The 18918-nt window shown below is 38.2% G+C and overlaps 1 protein-coding gene across 1 annotated transcript in view; it reads right to left on the reverse strand.

Moving 5' to 3' along the window:
* Nucleotides 1-18918, reverse strand: part of NetA (Netrin-A) — a 184427-nt gene that overhangs the window by 5404 nt on the left and 160105 nt on the right. Inside the window, exons 3-4 of the mRNA XM_090387017.1 lie at nt 10348-10497; nt 5969-6013 (exon numbers count right to left, since the gene is read on the reverse strand). Of these exons, the coding sequence (XP_090243143.1) occupies nt 5969-6013; nt 10348-10497 (195 nt within the window). The remainder of the gene's footprint in view (nt 1-5968; nt 6014-10347; nt 10498-18918) is intronic.

The raw sequence follows: 18918 nt of genomic DNA on the forward strand, positions 1-18918 counted from the left end.
CATCTTACACACATACTGAGCTGATTTGACAAACTTGTTTGAGTGAATATGGCTCATTTTAAAAGCAACCTGTCTTAATGACCACATTTACATGTTTCTCCTGGAGTAATATACCAACAAGGATTTTGTAATCCATTACTCTTATACACTGAAACGGAGCATAAGGTGATATTTACTGGGATCCATCTTAAACAACTGAACCGCTTATACAGTGGTTTCTCACCCCTACCCTCCTCCAAAGAAAGCAAAGGTGATGATATCACATTTAGGGTCCGTAGCCTAACGAATGTCACTCGGTTGTCTGTTCATCTGTCACAGCATTGTATCTCTGGAACCACGTGAAATTTTGCATGGGTTTGTACATCATGTGGGCCATATTGATTGTTGTCGACAACCTATAGCTTATTATATACCGTTAGAAAGAGTTCAACGAGTAGGTTTAAAATATAATTTTAAAATTAAAAATGGCGGCGCCAGACAGGAAAATTTGAGTAATTTTCGTGTCTTCCCCCTCTATTTCCGTCGCTAATGGAGCTAAAAATTTAAAAATCACATTAGCTATGCGTTATTCGATGCTTATAAAGGGAAAACTATTCCGATTGAAATCTATCATTTACTTTTTGTGTTAAAATTAAAAAATAAATTTTTTATTGCACTTCGATAGCTCGCTTCTTAGTATTAAGTAACTCTCCTTTTGGTGACAAAAAGGTTCCTAAATAGTTAATTCTATAAAGGTCATTTATAAATTTTGCGACAAGTATTTTTTAACAAATTTTCAAAGCTGGAGTTGTTCCGGTAAGGAGGTACTCAGAGAGCCAGTGTTGATGGGGGGGAGGGGGCTCCTGCGCGGAGTCTTGCACGGCCCTCACCTGCCAGTCACTTCTCCCACCCATGTCATTCACAACAACTGGAAAGACTCAAATAGACAACGTTGTCGTTAGTTCCTCAGTTTCAGGCCAAGCCGGGTACTAGAAACTTTTTTTCAGTTACCATACTCTCTCATTGTCATAGTTGAACTGCATGAATTCGGCTTTTAAATCTTTCATCTGTTTCCTAATTTGAAAAAAAAATAGCTAGATAGCATCCATTTTCCCACCTCAAGTAACGTTATGGATGGATTCCTGGAGGCCCAAGAGAAAACTTTCTTCGCATCTGGAATCAATGCAGTGCAATATCGGTGACTCCAATGGAACTATACTGAAAAGTAACATATCACCAGACTCCTCAAATAAACCCTTCATATTCAGGCCACGAACTTTTCAAATACCCCTTGTGTATATTACTCTTACGCTTAACTGGTATTTTTTGATTTGTGGCTCCTAAAAAAAAAAAAGATCAATTCTTAAGAATTTGTATTTTCATAATACTAGATAGCTACTATTTTTCATAACTCACTTCTATTTAGAGACAACTTATATAGCTGTATGAGATCATGAGTGACTGTTTTTGATTTGAAGTGCCGTAGAGCCGGATAAAGGAGATTTAATTTTTTTTATTTTCATTTTGCCTATCATTTTAAGCACATCTATTCCGCCCCTTGGTTGACAACCACTGTTTAAATGAGTGACCTTCTAAATCAATTTCAAATATAAGTTTGATTGTCGAAACTGAGAAAGACTTCTTTTCGGATGAGAATTGCGTAGTCTATTTACTTATTTGTTTCTTTTTCTCGCATAAAATTAGCTGCCTCCGCCTTAATTAAAAAAATAAATAATCACAACAGGTGGGATGGTTATCGTATTTTGTCTAATAACGCTTGGATTTGCATGTACCGTTTTAACATGTTGATAAACCTTGAATTTCTTTTAACCCTTAATTCCCACTAAATATTTTGCGAGAGGAGAGGAAGATATTTAAAAGAACTCATATAAGGAAAAGTTTTGCAATTCTAGAAAACAATTTCTATCTTTAAGATACTTTTAATTCTGGGACAAAATTGATTCCTTCCTTTCCTAGATCCTACTATCATGTTTCGATTGGCAATGTACATTGATGGTCTCATCTGGACTATTGCCAAAGTTTGAGGGACAACTATCTGTTTGGAATCGTCTTTATCCTTGATCATAAAATTTATCTCAACAGCATTGAGAAGTTTCGTGAGTATACATATAAAAATCAGTGGCATGTTCTAGACATAACTATGGTAAAGCTGGTCAAAAGTGTTTCACCAACTTTACGTTTGTTTTAAAAATCTCTAATTGCTGGACTAAATTCACTTATCTTATCTGGATAATAATATGACAGACAAATAAAGAGATAAGTATACAGAGAAATGAAACTGCTGCTACACATTAAAAAATATGAGCTAATTTTATATCACTTTCCGTAACTAATACGATGCCTAAATAATGTAAAAAACAGTCTCCAGCTCATTTATTACTTTTTATTTAGCAATGAAATTGTGAAGAAGGGAACACTTTGATTACGAGGATCGTGTGTGTAAGATAAAGGAAGTGTTACACACTCGTAGGTGCATACAAACCAAATGGATGATGTTTTTATATATTGCTAAAGTTATGGCCTTATAGTAATGACGTTTAACCTCTTTGCCATTGGCTATTCAGGGATAACAAACGGTCTAATATTGTGGCTAAAAATGTCAAACTGCTTTTGCAAAGAAACAGAATTTTAACAATGACATTGATCGACTTAATGAGTCCATTTATAGTTTCTTATTGGTGCGAAAGCAAAGTTAGCTGTATTTAACCATGTTGTTCGGACGTTTAATTCAACTGTATTCGCAATATTCGAAAATAGCGTACCTACGGCATGTTTATCGCTTTCGTACATGAAACTAGGACAGATTCGCATATTGCTTCCGTACTTTAGAGGTTCATTTTTGTGTCTCTCGGAGCCAACAAAGTTCTAAAATAGGTGTATAGAATACAGGAATTAGTGATTTGCAGTCGAAGTTGTAATGAGGATACAGTCGGCTTACTTATACCAGCAATGCACAAATAGACTTTATAAGCAGGCCAATGACATGAATGTGTGATTAGCTCATTTCGGTACCGCTAAAGTTATTTCTTTTATAATTGGTCACGGGTGTTGGAGATTGTCATTTCCATTGATGAATAGGCCTTTCTCTGGTTTTCTTTTAAAATGTCGTATAAGGAAAAAACAAGAATGATTATTGAAATTTAAAAGTGTTAATTGGCGGCGCAGTTGCTTTTGTTATTGGCATATGTCAAATGGAGATTAAACGTTGAGAGTGTACTTGAATCACAATTCAAATATCCAAAGAGTTTTTTAAACAACCGCGTTTAGGAGACTATTTTATCTCCATTTATGTTAGTCGCCCCTGAATATAATCTATGAAAAGACTAGGTTTATTGTAAGGGCATACCATACTAGTTTAAAAATCCGACACTATTATCGACTGTCTCGTTTGCCTTTAACAATCCATGCAAATGCATGGATTCTGTCGCTCTTGCAAATTACAAATAAGCTTTATATATAAGGATGGTAAAAACGAAACAATGATCTTTGTTATTACGTGTTAAAAACTGATTGAATTTCGCCAAAGTACATTGATAAATATTGCACAACTTGGTTACAGTTCCCCTCCCCTTAGCACACATTTGAAATTATAGTACATACAACATGTGCTTTGATATTTTTTACAGATGTAAGATTATTGGCTGGATTGTGAAGTTTAGTGTACTGTATTTGAGAAGTTGTCCATAAAGGCCACCTCAGTTAAAAATAGTCAGCTGGTTGACGACAGCCAAATCCTATTGCATTGTGTATATGTACTTTTTTTTTTTTTTAATCCTGACTAATTGGGATGACACACACATACACACACACACACACAAACTAGAGGAGTTTTTAGTAAAAAAATTATATTGTTTTAACTTAACAACCAGAATATTCTTCCCCCCCCCACTTAATTAGGAAATTATCTCAGGGCTGCGCTGAAATTTATTTCTTTGCCGGAATGGAAAAAATTCATAAAGATCCAGCTATCATTGTGCATCCATTGGAGAGTAATTAATAAAACTATTCTTCACTTTCCCATTTTCGACCTAAATCTGAGTTCTCTTTTGGAGTGCGAGAGATGTATTATTTCACAAACACCTGCTGGGATATTAAATCTCGCAGTAACGCCTACACTTATCAAGGGATAAGCCTGTCAGATTCCTATAACTTGCCCATCAACACGTTTTTAATCAGACATGATCTTTGCGTCCTCATTTCAACCGTTCCTGACTTCTATCCTTTCTCCATTTACCTTGTTCCCATTAGGCTGATTAACTCTGTAAGAAGTCCTTTGTGGATTTCTTTATTGTATTCTAACTGGGTCATTCTTAAGCAATTTTCTTTGCAGCGAAAATGAGTTTTTACCGACCTTCAAGTGGTCCGTGACTGTTTTCAAAGCTTGTCTTAAAATAATAGCAAACCGCTACATAAATGTTCAGCGTTGTATGTAAACATCGACCGCCTGTGTGCTATACATGGGGTTATCAAGAAAAAAATACGTAGTTAACAGTACTCTCCTCTCGCCTGGCTAGAGGCGAGTACATAAAAAGTATAAGAGATTAAACATGTATATATTTACAAAATAAAAAAAAAAACTGCAGCCATTATCAACCCACTGCAGGATGGAAGCCTCCTCAACAATTCACGTTGAGGGAAATGGACTATAATCTGCCACGCTGGTCCAGTGCGGGTTGGCAGATCGATCGTATTTAGCAGTAAGGGGCTTGAACCCCGGTCTACTCAAGGAGCGTGTGCTACTGCACTCCCGCTCCTGACCACTGGGCTACGGAAACTACTGGTTTGAAGACTACTGATCTTAATTGTAAACTTCAAAAAAATATATTTTTCAGTAAAATAAATAAATTTTCTGTTTATACTCCGGGACGACCAAACGGTCAGAGGAGTTTTACAAGATACACAGAATACAAGAAACAGCACCGTATTCAGCAGTCACGGGCTTGAACCCCGGTCAATCAAGGCACGTGTACTTATGCACCCGCGCGCCTGACCACTAGGCTACAGTAGTTGCGCCGAGTCGGATTGGTGTTGTTAAAGTACTGTCACATTACAGACAACTCATTTGCCTGTTTTGATGAACAAAAACCTGAGTTTCCGACGGAGGATTGTTCGTGTTAGGCAAGGCTTCCAAATTTCTTGTCATCAAGTACAGCCAGTGTTGGAAATATTCCGTAATATCTCTGAGCCTGCAGTTATTTCAGGGGTAATTCATCCTGTTAATTAACAGTTTGGCAAATGTGATAAAAAGTGTTTATCTGGAGATGAAGGGTTACCTCCGATCCCACTTAATCAGGAACTTCTTTAAAATATTTCTCCGGGATGAGAGATCCTAGGAGGCTGAACAGTCTTTTTGGTATGGATGAAACCTTTGCTGCCATTTATCACAGCGTTGATGGGAGACTTTTCTTGATTTAGTTGTAGCACTGTCATCAACAAGTAAGTAACTTCGGCGTAAGAGCTGAAGCTTTGAATTTTGTCAGATATGGTTCTTAGGAGAAGTGCAAAGAGTTCGACAATACTCCATGAGTACTCTTTCCGAAAATTGCGAAGGATGAAGTCGGTTGCATTTAAGTAATTTTTTTTTATAGCAGATCTTTGCTGTAGTAATGTGTGGAGATGGTATGATCTGAAAGTTCAATTTTTCTGATGCATTTTTGCCACTTCTTTGTTTTCACAGTAATAGCTAAAATCCACCAATTTTCTTTGTTTGAACACTTTTTGTTATTAGCGTCTTTATTAGAATTTTCCTTGAAATAAACATATATCATTCAAGCTTCCTTATCTGGCTGGGAGAAAGTGAACAGAAAAGTATAATAATTACCTAAAATCAAATTTGAAAAAGTGTATTTATTCTACAAAGAATTTACATCGTAAGAATAATCATGTTTCCCAATTATGCTGATTCCTTGAACACATACAATTCGAGGAAAATACTTATTTTCTTTGGAAATGTTAATAAACAACTTACCATTTTTCTTTGGTGTATGCCTAGGAATGTCAGTCCTTGGCGCTTCTAAAAATAAAGGGAGAAAAAAAGAGGATTAAAGATACAAGGCAATAAAAAAAAAATTGTTGTTGGAACAATGGTAATTTCACCACTAAGTTTTAAATATATTATAACGAATAAGTCAAAACTTGGTGTGGTAACTTAGTAGCGTGGGAGGATGTAATTAAGCATTTCAAGTGTCCCCCTGTAATGGAATTACCACACAGTTTTTCTTCAGTAAAAACTACATTTGAACATACAAACATGCTTTAATGGAGTTTTAGTAATCGCATATATTTTTCAGATTTCCATAGGATCCTCAAGCAAAACTAGCAGGTCTGTGTCTACCAATTCTGCTGCTTTTGATGTCTTTCATGCAGTTGAAAGAGGGGAAGGATTGCATTGAATTTTTACGAAGCAATTCTCTTTAAAATTTGTTTCTGTTACAATCTTTTTCCGAAGTTGTCAATAAAATAAAGATACTACTAAATCAATGGAAGTATAATTATAAAAATAGAGCTATAAACATTCATATGGTGACAATTTCTAAGTCACGGCGGTAGCGAAACTACAGCTTCGCTACTGTTTTCCCACTAAAAAGAAGCTGCTATATTCAGAAATAGCTGAATGAAAGCAATACATACTTTTTTTTCTACAACTTGAGATGCTCGGCGGAAAATTGCAAGAACCGCTAAAAGACAGGGATCTTAATACACGAATATTAAGTGCATATGCCCAAATGGAAAAACCTAAAGAAGTTGATAAATTCTATATCACTTTGTGATACTACGACGCACCTCTTCCTCCATCAGTAAAACTAATGATTACATTGCGGTTAAAATAGGGCAATAAATAAATACGGTTAGACATCAAATAAAACTTCATCAACTTTAGATTTTATTTTTACCACGACTACACTATGATAAAAATAGAAACAAAACATAATGGCTTATGATTTGGTTAATGAAGCGAGATCTGAATTTTTACACATCCAACCGTATCCAGCTGGGGTCGTGCCCCATAATTTGAGAAATAATACTACGTTGTTAACGGTTTAATGAAAATAAATTATTACAATTTTGCACAGACCGTGAATAATAGACAAAAAAATCAGTAAGCAATTATAATCATTAATAGAAACATATTCGTAAAGGATATTAAAGCAATACCAAGTGCTCTTTAGTAAAGGATTCTCTAAATCAAAGATAATGAATCTATACAGAAACAGACTGAGAAAATATTCAAGATTAACATTTGATAAAAGACTAGTCTAAGATCAAAGCAAAAGCATTTATCATATAAAACAGATATACCGAGGAGCTAAAAAGAGTTAGAACAAAGAAAAGAATATGTTAAAATAATACAAATAAATTTACTTCGGGAAAAGTATAGGGGGGTATGAATTTATTAAACACTTTATCGAAAATGAATACAACGGTAATATCAGCAAAATTAACTGATGAGCAGCAATGATTTAGGAAGAATAGAAATCTTAAAACTGCACAAAGTTCCTGAACAATTAATAGAAGAGTAATCAGATATACAGTGACGGACAAAAAAACTGCTCCACTTGTGAATTTTGCTTTTCAGAAATGTTATATGGGATATATATCTCTGTGAATGAAATCCAATAAAAAGACTCCACCTGATATACCAAAGTGCCATAAATATCTTCTCAAAGGGTAAAATGCGTAATTAATGGAAATATGAGAAATCATGACAACCAAACGTAAATTTTATGGCATTTACGTGTACAAACTGAAATGACAAGTTAACGTAATAGTATTACGTACTGTAAATCAGCAAAATAAGTCCTCGATATTTTGTTGTTCCTCCTCGAGCTGGAATTACAGCCTTCCAACAATCGGGCATAGAATTAATCAACTTCTGGATATACGGGTGCCGAATTTTGTGGTATCACACCATTACAATGCCCTCCTGCAACTGAATCTTATTTGTTGGCTGCTTCTGAGCAATTTTCAATAGGGGTCAAACTGAACCCTATTGAAGATTGCTCAGAACCCTATAGTGAACTGTTGCCGGGCCAGTCCAGCACTGTAATGCGAGCATTTCTGAGATATGACTGCACCTTAAGGGAGAAAAACGAGGGGACACATTGGTGTAAGTATTAAGCCTTGTGTGGCAAGATGCCGAGTCCTGTTGAAAAATGTAGTTTTGGACGTTTCTGTGGTGATCCCTAATAACGGGTCTCAAGCACTCCTCCAAGACAGCAATGTAGGTTTCTGTATTCACCGTTCCGTTAATAAACTTAATTCGTCCCACCCCTTTGCTTGTTATGCATCCCCAGACCATCTGACCGGCGGGGAACTTTACTGTCTGTGTGTTATGCCTCCGATTTTCGTCTTCAGACCTATCGCTTCCCATCCGAGCCATGCAGGTTGAATTTCGAATCATCACAAAAGATGACGGTGTCCCATTGCTCTTTTGTTCATGAAACATGCATTTTAGCCCAAACAAGTCGCTTCTTCCTCATTTGTTGCGTCAACAAAGGCTTCTTCTTGGGTCGATAGGCATGCAGACCACATTCAGAAAGCCGTCTTTGGATAGTTCATGCACTTGTTTCAACACAGAAGCCATCTCAAAGTCCATTTTTAGATCAGGAACACTAGCATGGCCATTATAAAGGCTTGGCCGTTTCAAATATCGATCTTGGGAAGGCGTAGTAACTCTCTTACGGTCTGATCCAGGTCTTCTCTTCACACTACCAGTTTCACGCTTTAATTTCAGCATCCGGGATACTGTTGACTTGTGGTAGCCTATTTTATCAGCGATACCATACATAGAAAGCCCTTCCTGGGACAGAGCAACAGCTACACTTTTTTTTCTTGGTGTCAACTGAACACATATCATTGAGTAGCGAGTGAAAAAACTAACTTCGGCATCGTTACCTGCGCAACAGAAAACCATGCTTACACATCCGCAAAACAGGATACTAATGAGCGTGTATACCTTCCAACGCCGTATTTATAGAAACGGCTGATGCAATTCCTTTCAATTACTGTCTGATGTAATAGAAGCGTTATCTGACACAATATCTTATACGTTTCACTACAATTGTTACTTTTTTTTAAGGTGATGCAATTTTTTTTGTCCGCCACTTTATATACATTACCAAAACAAACGGAATAATGAATGCAGTAAATATAGCAATTAAACATAATCTGCTACATTGATAAATAGTTCAAGAAGCTGTATTAGAATACGAGGCCTCTGTAGCCGAGTGGTAGTCAGTAGCACACGCTCTTTAAGTAGATCGGTCGAACTGCCAACCCACACTGGACTACTGTGGCAGATTATGGTCCATCCCTCAACAATTCACGTTGAGAAGGCTTCCATCCTGCAGTGAATTGATAATTGACTGAAGTTTTTATTAGAATAGGGGTTGAGATGTTGAACGATCCAAACATTAATCAAGATTCTAAAGTTATACTAGAGTATATAGGAATGCCCTGCAGTCTTCCTGAAAACATTCATTTGAATGTGTAGAATCAACAGTCTTAAAGCTGAGAAAAATGAGCACTTCTTCCTACGTTAAAATGAAACGTATACAAAAAATTACATTTCACGGTACACTCCTCAACCACTTCTTCAGTGTTTTTTGTTTTTACAAAGTTATTTAATTTAAATTTGGAAAATACAGTACCATGATCATTTGCCTTGTTGCTACCTCTGCGTTCACTAAAATAAAATCGTTTGTAATTTGATATTATTACGGTATTTCCAAAATTTAAATGAAGATTAATACCTTGTAACTTTGTTTTTAGATATTGAACCACGAAACGTAATGTTGTTAGGAAATAAAATGCAAATTTATATACTAAGGCAGGAAGAAGTGCTCATTTTCCTTAGCATTAAGATCGTAGTTATACGTGCGCAACATTGCATTCAAGGCTCATACGCTTATTTCACTTTTCCAGTCTGGTCGTTTTTTTGGATATCACGTTGGAGCATGCAATAGGTCTCGCGTTCGAACTTTATTACTTAATTTTTCCATCGCTGTTCATTGCTCACAATTTTAATCCAGTTTGATTTTATCAAACTGGATTAAAAAGAAATGATTTGTGCGTCCCCAAGAATTTCGTTTTAACGGATTACACCTCTTTAATCGGAAACTCGGGGGAGGGGGAAGTAAATTGTATAGCAGTTCACTAAAAAAAGAAAATTCTGTTTCTACTCCGGCTAAGCCATATAAGGTAAAAGGAGTTTATAAATACAGTTCTCTATTTAGTTATCACGTGAGCTAGAAACACGGTCAACTCAAGCGCGTGTACTGCTGTTCTTATATTTACTGATACATTATTATAATAATACACAAAGCGCTATTAAAGTGAGAAACTTACTGACGCAAGGAGCAATAGGAGAGCGACTTTGCTGGTATCCCTTGGCACATCTGTTACAAGTCACTCCTGTAACTCCATCCTTACAGGGGCACTGACCACTAGTCTGGTTGCAAGTTCTTCCTGACGATCCCACAGGGTGACAGTCGCATGCTAAAAAATAATAAAAGAACGTGTATTCTCCTTAGCTTAAGACAATGCTACACTTTTGTTGCGCACCGTCACTTCATCTTTTATTAATAAATGAAACGTCTGTAATAATAGTAAACTTTTATAACGAAAGCCATAGCTTGTTAAGGAACTGTTTCCGTATTAACCATTTAAAAAGATAATTCAGTTTGTTATCCTCAGCGCGGTCGCTAATACTGAGATATGGAACCTCTCGATAATTATTTCTCTTCCTATCACGAGGCTTCGTTATTTGCGTTTTATGGCTCATTGGTCTGGTCTGGAATATGGTGCTTCAAAACTGGCTACACAAATCATTTGAACATACTAAAGTCATTGCATTTGCCGATGATTTGACTGTCATCATCTCAGGTCATGCAAGATCGGTCCTTGAACTGAGAGCGCAGAAAGTTCTTGATAGTCTCACCTCCTGGGTGGCAACCAACAAACTTCAGATTAATCCCACCAAAACAAAGATGATGATTTTCAAAACCAAACTTGACATAAGAAGGCCCCCCCCCCAGGTCAAAATTAATGGTATCCAGCTACCCCTGGTCGTGCAGACCAGGGTTTTGGGCGTGATCATAGACCACAGGCTTTCATTCCTACCTCACCTACAACACCTTCGTGAAAAAACCAGGAAGTTTACAGCCTCCATCATTAGAATTTCAAGAAATGAGTGGGGCCTGTCTAGGAGGACCCTGCTACTTTACTATAAAGTGGTATTCCTTCCCATAGTCTCATTCGCGACTGGAGCTTGGTTCCACAGAGTGGTAATGTCAAAATGAAGCTAAAACTCAACTCAATCCAGAGGGCTATGCTACTAGCAACACATCGCATATGCCGAACGGTGTCCACTGCTGCAATTCAGGTTATTGCTGGGACTCTGCCTTTAGACCTATATGTAATATTTAGAGGATTATGCTTCAGGCTCAAAAAAAGGAATACCTACCTCCATCATGGAGATAGACCTATCGCTGAATGATGACAATAAAAGGGAAAAAGCTCGATGCTTTAAAGAGCTAATAAATGTCTGGCAAACAAGGTGGGACAATTCAACTGTTGGCACTGTAACCAGAAATTTCCTACCGGATGTCTCCTTTGTGATGTCGAAGAAGGTTAGCTCATGGTTTACAATTAGTCTGGAAACATCGTATCTTATTACTGGGCATGGATCCCTTAACGAAAAACTCCACCAGCTAGGTTTGTTAAACACTGACCTCTGTTTCTGCGGAGCAAAAGAAAATTGGCAACATCTTCTCCACGAATGCGCCTGCTATGAAGACATTAGGAATGAGCTGCGAAATGAAGTCCCATCCTTCAGCATAAATCAAGTTGACCAACTTGTTCTGACCCCCACATCACTTGTCTGCACTCCAGGCTTTTGCAGCTGCTGTCTTTGCTAGAAGGAAAGATATGCTTTACAACTAATGTGGTAGCAACATAACCTCAAGCACCGATCAAAGATCAACCTATTGACCTTTTCAGGCATAGTATTATTCTATTTTATTTTTAATTTATAATTTTTCCTTTCCTCATCTCTTTTTTTTTTTATCTTCCCTCTTTTCTTTTTTTAATATATATATTTTTTTCTCTTTATTTTATTTTAATATTATTTTATTATTTTTTTATTTTTTTTCCCTTTCAAAACCTGCACCACGGGTGAATGTGTTTTTTTTTTTTTTTTTTTTTTTTTGCTGAAGTCCCTCTGGAATGAGCCCCCAGAGGATCCTGGCCCACCTGCTGGCAACACCAGGTGGGTCAGAGTCTCTTTTGAGACGTTACGCGATATACTGGGACTGGCCCACCTTCCCGTGGTGTGGACGAGTACCCAGAATCATCCGTCCAGGTGACTGATGCTTCTGGGTAGCCAAGCGGCCAGAACAGAATACACACAAACTGACGTCACACACATATCTGGCCCATCTGTAGTGATACTGTTCTTCACAGAGATACGAGGCGGAGTTGAACGAATGTTCCAGGTGCCGCCCGTTACATATACACATGTCCACATGGCAAACTAAGGCCATAATGCGCCAAGTCAAGACTGAAATGAAACCTCTGCACTTGATCAGCACAGAAATCTCCAAAGGATGTTGCCGTCTAATACAGTAAATCTTGTGAACCAACTCTCCAATAAGCTGTACAGAAACGCATCCCCCCCCCGTTGTCGCATCTGAATTCGATATAACAAGAGAACGGATATTCAAAATCTCCTACAAAGTTTGGGATTGGATGTCTTCTCGGGAATAAACAACTTGGCATGTTTGATTTTTTCCTATGCTGTGCACATATTTTATACATAGTGCCGCAGAGGAGTGTAGCTGTACACTTCTAATTGAGCACAGCTCGATGAAGCCGCTATTCAGATGGATGTCCTTCCTTCCTTCTAATATCATATGAACTTAAACCGTTAAATCCCTTAACTCTTTAGCATGTATGGCCCGCTTTATATCCAATCTTGCCTCCCGGAAAATGAGAGGCATAAAGAAAAAAAATTTGCCTGCGAAATTCCTATAGGTAACCAATAATACCGATATGATGTACAGGATGATTTTCTATTCATCTGAGAAACAAAAATTAACTTGGACTATATTTGGTAGTAGTAGGGAATTCATGTCACAGCACATGAAGTTGCGAAGAACTTGCGACACAAAAAAGTTTTATCTTCAACGCAGGATTTGTTCATGGATTCTTCTGAATATTCTGTCTTTGAGATGACCCCAGGGATAAAATTTGCATTAGTTTAAATCAGGTAATCTTGAAGAGGCCACACTAGTTCTTTGCCATGCGCCACAAGGTAGCAGGAAACCACCCTATTGTCAAAAATTTCATCCAGGAAAACTGAAGAGTATTTAATGTAGCCAACCAAATTTCCAGAGTAATGATGGTGGTGGTACAAAAAATTTGAAGCTTGCAAAGAAAAGAAACAGCGTGACGAATAAAAAAAAAAAATCGCCCAGTAAAAAGCCAGATATGACAAACAGTCGTTACTATAACTCTCAATAGTCTTGTTTACCAGAGTCTTTACCCGATCACGTATGACAACTTTATTTCTGTCCTGGATTATATCCACTTTTTAGGCAATTTTCTCTATAGAAAATGAAAATCGCCTTATACGGATAGATAAAGAACAATTTTTAGAAGTACATAAATTTGTGTTTAAGGATAACCAAACGACAAGCCAAGCCTAGGATCAGCATAAAAATTACCGTATTAACCTGAATAACTGGCAAAAATATCCCCCCCCCATCTCTCTCTCTCTCAGAACCACTAAAATAATAACAACTTGGTTTCGCTTCGCTTACCAGAATAACAGTTCCTACTTCATAAATATTGTATATTAGCTCTTGATGGCTGCTGAATTCTCCAATGTAGCCCTTGTGCGGAAACATTAATCTCCTGTCCCTCTCTTTTACAGCTTAATATGAGGTTTATGGAAATCACCTTTTTCAACGGATCAAAGAACAAGATAGTTTTCAGGCTGTTGTTAGTTGCTTAATTGAATAGCATCATTTGGCGATTCTCTATTCCTTGTAAAACACTGGTGGTTTTTTTTTTATTTTTGCGGTAGGTAACAATTCCATTAACAGTGATGGGATATACAATATGCCTATAACGATCAAACGTATACTATATTTGTTACGTATGAGTACATATAATGATATTTGCAAGTATAGTTTGATTTTTTTTTTAATGGTAGATATTTGGAAAAGGTTTTCAAACACTGCCATAAGCAGAAATAAGACAGGGTACAGTACCCACCCTCCCCCCACATTTTTTTTTTTTTAAATTTTAGTGATATAGTGTGTTTAGGGTCTAACAGCACCCGGCGTTTCCCCCAACGCGTAGCATACATTGTCGTGTGATACAGAACACTATAGAGGCCAAAGATTTAAAAGTGTATGGATAATTGTACAGTGTTGTATACCGTTGTTCATCTAACCTTTTAGCCATTGGGCCCCTGGTGGGACCCACCGTTTACCAAACTATGCCCCTGGGAGGCAGGTTAGGTACACCAGTATTAGATATTTACTCTGGCAGGTCCTGAGATTTCATTGGCTAAGATCTAAAAAAAAAGCCACACACTGAGATTGGGTTTGGCCAAAAGGAATTTAAAGATTAAAACTTTGGGGTTGGGCTCGGTGAATTTTGACATGTTTGGCGCTAGTAGTAAAGGTAGGGTGGGGGGGGGGAGACAGAAGTATGGAGCCAATAAAGAAGACAACCCCAGGAGTCAGTGGATATTTTAGTGATAAATGCAACTTCTTTCTTTCGAGGCACAAGCTCTATCAAGATCGGCTGTCATTATTCAAAGAGTAAGAAGCGGCCAGCGGTGTCCACTTCTTACTCGATAACTGTATTTTAATTAATCGGTTACCTCACTATATGTAATGAATGGAAATCACAGCAGTAACAATAATGATGATGCAAAAATTTGGCGACACCCCTTTGGTGAAATGGCTTGATGTGGAATCGGTTGAAAAATTAAGGAGACTCTATAACTTCTTCTTCAAGAGGAGTGTTTCCATTTACAATGGGTTATCTCAGCCTACAAATAACTTGTAGGCTGAGGAAACTGTAACAAAGGCCTATATATGGCAGCGTTTATGAAAAAGGAGAAAGCCACAGTAAACTACAAAAGAAAGAAAGAAAGTTAATAAACACTTTATTGGGATGAATGCTAAGCAGCGCTAATTAGAATCCCTTATCAGCCTCTAACGAAGTATCCGAAACGAACTTGACAGCTGTTCTTGTCTCAAATAGCGGATGTAATATGTCTATCAGAAAGGTGACACAGCACGAAACCGATGGGGGTTGCCCTCTTCGTGAAAAACGAAATCCCAATTTCCACTCGACCATATTGTTTTGATTAGTGCAGTAAAATACAACGCGCCACTAATAATTCTCCAAAGTAACGCCTTCCTCATTCGTGAGCGTGAACACACGTATTGCAGCTGGGGAGAAACTGAATAACACTGCACTAGAACGGACGCCTACGTCTATCGTTAAAATGCCTCCCAGCCATTTTAACGCCATAAGAGCCGACCATGAGTGTCAATAATGAGTAGAGCATCACTGGGTAATCTGAACTCCCTATATGGGCCTCAGTCAGTCTGCATGAGCCGTCAACGTCTTCATGAGGCCATAACAGAACCCGCAAAGAGGAGCAGATCAGCATTTTAAAATGTGGCTGTACTATGCCTACTCCCAAACAAATAAGAACTTATGTTCGCTTAGGCTATAATCCTCTTGCAGATCAAACCTTAATTAATTCCAGCCAAGCCAAATTGAACTTCCCAATTATATATCTTGACCCAAGGAGGTTTACGATTACAGGACCAAGATTTGCCACAGTGTCCTAACCACTGTGTGAGACCTCTAATTTCCTCAAGAACAAATCAGTCCCAGAATCTGTTACAACAAGGTTATTATATTCAAATAATCCTCATTCCGGATCCTTTAATCCCTAAACAATGAGCCTTAGATTTCTCAAAGCATGCGATTTCATGATGTTGAATTATCCTTAACATGCACCTCTGTTCTTTCCCGTTTTATATTAGGAGTAAAAAGCCCACCATATAATCAGAACGATACCACACGTCCATGCTTACTACAGACTGGTAAATATTATCTCGTCCTGAATTTCTACGTCAAATAGAGATGGCTTCATAACATAGTAATATACTGCGTCTTTTAAATACCGATATCGCAAAGTCTTGGAAGACTATAAAGTTTATCGAAATTCAACCAATATCTGCTCATCACCTTCTATCAGAAAGAGTTCCATATGTACCGGTAATATTCCTTATACTTTACGCAGCAATTGGCTAGTCTTTCAGCATCGTCAGTTCACTAAATTAAAACAATTATTTAATGTACGCGGGCTCTTTAGCAAATAGTAATAATTCTTGATTTATCAGAAAAATGAAAAAAATTATTAAAAAGCAAGACTTTTATGCTCGAAACGAAGAAACTTCGTTCGTACGCATCTGCTACATTGCCATTCCTCCAACCAGCGCACGGCAACAAACATAACACCCAGTGCTTCTGCTACAATATATGGATAGTCTACGTGATATGCATGAAAAATAAATAAATAATAATTGCTGAATTTCTGTTGGTCTGATTTTAATGAAATTTGGGACAAATCTTTCTAAAAGAGTTAAATGTAATATCCGTCCACTAGTAGTCGAGTTGTTACATGGTGAAGACTACATTTATTTTGCTTAAGCGGTGCCAGCCAATATTTGGCATCCCTGCCATTATCATACAAATGATGTGGATTCAACTACCTGAGATTAATCACCAACTTAAGACAATGGGCCATCAAATAAAACCATCTCTAATTATTTGTTCAGACCAACTATTTGCGTTCCCAAGATGCAAAAGAACAGATTCAAGGTTCGCCACAGTACCCTAACGACTGTGAAAGACCTTCAAAATTTCTCCAAAGCAAACCAATCCCGTAATTCACAACATGCGAATTCTCCTCAATTTGTTGCTTCACTTCATCTCAGATTCATAGGCGCAATATGAATATATATGCTAACGCGTCTAAAAGTTGGACAACAGAGTATTGGCTGTTCAGGTGGCTTAATAAATAATGCGCAAGTCTCCCTTTAGCCCGAATTGTCGCTTCCCCTTGTGGCATAGTCAAACACCTGCTCGTACGGTCACTCAAAATGGGGAGGAACTTGAAAACTTCATCCTTGCCTCCAGACTACAAGTACTTAACCAGCCTGGAAATCTCCCCACATACAGTAGCACCGTCTGGGAAAGTACCATCGACATCACCCTGACCACACCGACTATTTCTGGAAAGTTCAAGTGGAAGGTTAATGAAGCACGGACCACTTCTGACCACAAAGCGATCACCTATTCTCTTGGCCGCTCTGTGGATCGCGTTCCCCCAATATCAAGGGATGTAGTGCGATTCTGCACAAAGAAAGCTGACTCGCCACGTTTTCAAGCCGAACTTGTAAGACTTCACAACTGATTCACATCACCTCTGAGGACTGTGCAGTTTCCCTTTCCAAGACCATCAAAAAGGCCTGTGCTATGGCAATCCCCAAGAGAAGGCTCTTCAAAAACGCAGTCCCTTGGTGGAATGCTGAACTACAAGACATGAGGAAGAGAGTCCACCAAGCTCGTAAAACTTTTCAGAGAAGCCGTGCTCACCTCCCACCCTTGGAAGTCGAAGCCGCAAAAGACAGTTACCGATTATTAAGGAACAGTTACACTACCATGATTAGACCCTGCAAAAAAGCCTCATGGCAGAATTTGGTCTCGATCATAGGAAATGATAACCCCTGGGAAGTTGTCCATCGTATCGTTGTAAACATACTTCCTAGTGGTAACAGGCTCAGCACAACTCTAAAGCCTGATGGTTCTTCCACCTTCACGTGGGAGGACTCTGTCCACTACATGCCCTCTTTCCAACAGATGATGCACAGCTAACTGAAGAGCAACTACAGATTGTTACAGCTAACGATTCTTACACAACAGAAAATACTGAAGAACCTTTTACAAATGGTGATCTAAAAGTTGCACTGGACAAAACTAAAGAAAATAAAACTCCTGGCAATCAAGAAATTTGCAACCTACTTCCCTAACACCATGCTCGCCACTTTCAACAGATACCTAATGGAAGGCCACTTTCCTGCTATCTGGAAGGAGGCATGCTTTAAACTCATCTTGAAGAACCCAGACAAACCACCTGAAGAGCCAAAATCTTACATGCCAATTGCTCTCTTGCCAGTCCTCGGCAAACTTCTGGAAAGGCTTCTACGCAGCAGGTTGTCAAAATGCTACCCTAGAGAAAACCTCATTTCTCCACTTCAGTACAGTTTCAAAGCTGGTTGCAGCACTGAAGATGCTCTTCTTAAATTAATATCTACTGCTTCAAGCCAAGTATGGGCTAGTCATCACAGTTGACTTTGCCGGAGCATTTGATCAGCTGTGGTGGCCAAGTATTCTCAGAAGACTCTGACAAGCCAAAGTACCACGCAACCTTTATAGCTGTGTCAAGGAGTACCTGAGACACCGCACTGTCCATGTTAGTACCAGGTACAAATCTGTCACTATCCAGGTCTCCCGAGGCTGTCCCCAGGGTCCATCGTCCTGGACGAGTTCCTTGGGATGGACTTGGGGATGACTCAACCCCTTGCGTTTGATGACGATTTGTTTTGGTGACACAAGAGCTGATCTAGAGGAGCGCTCAAATTGGCACTAACTGGGATTGGGCAGCCATTCACCAACTGAAGATCTCGGGAGAGAAAACAAAATCTATATTGCTCAAGGGAACGCTCCAACTACGAAAACCACCGGTTATCAAAATTGACAACACCTCCATAAGATTATACCCAGAAATCAAGTATTTAGGAATCGTCTTAGATATGAATT

This window comes from Mastigoproctus giganteus, chromosome 13, assembly GCF_048544385.1.
Source record: "Mastigoproctus giganteus isolate SK-2022 chromosome 13, ASM4854438v1, whole genome shotgun sequence".
Classification (NCBI taxonomy): Eukaryota; Metazoa; Arthropoda; class Arachnida; order Uropygi; family Thelyphonidae; genus Mastigoproctus; species Mastigoproctus giganteus.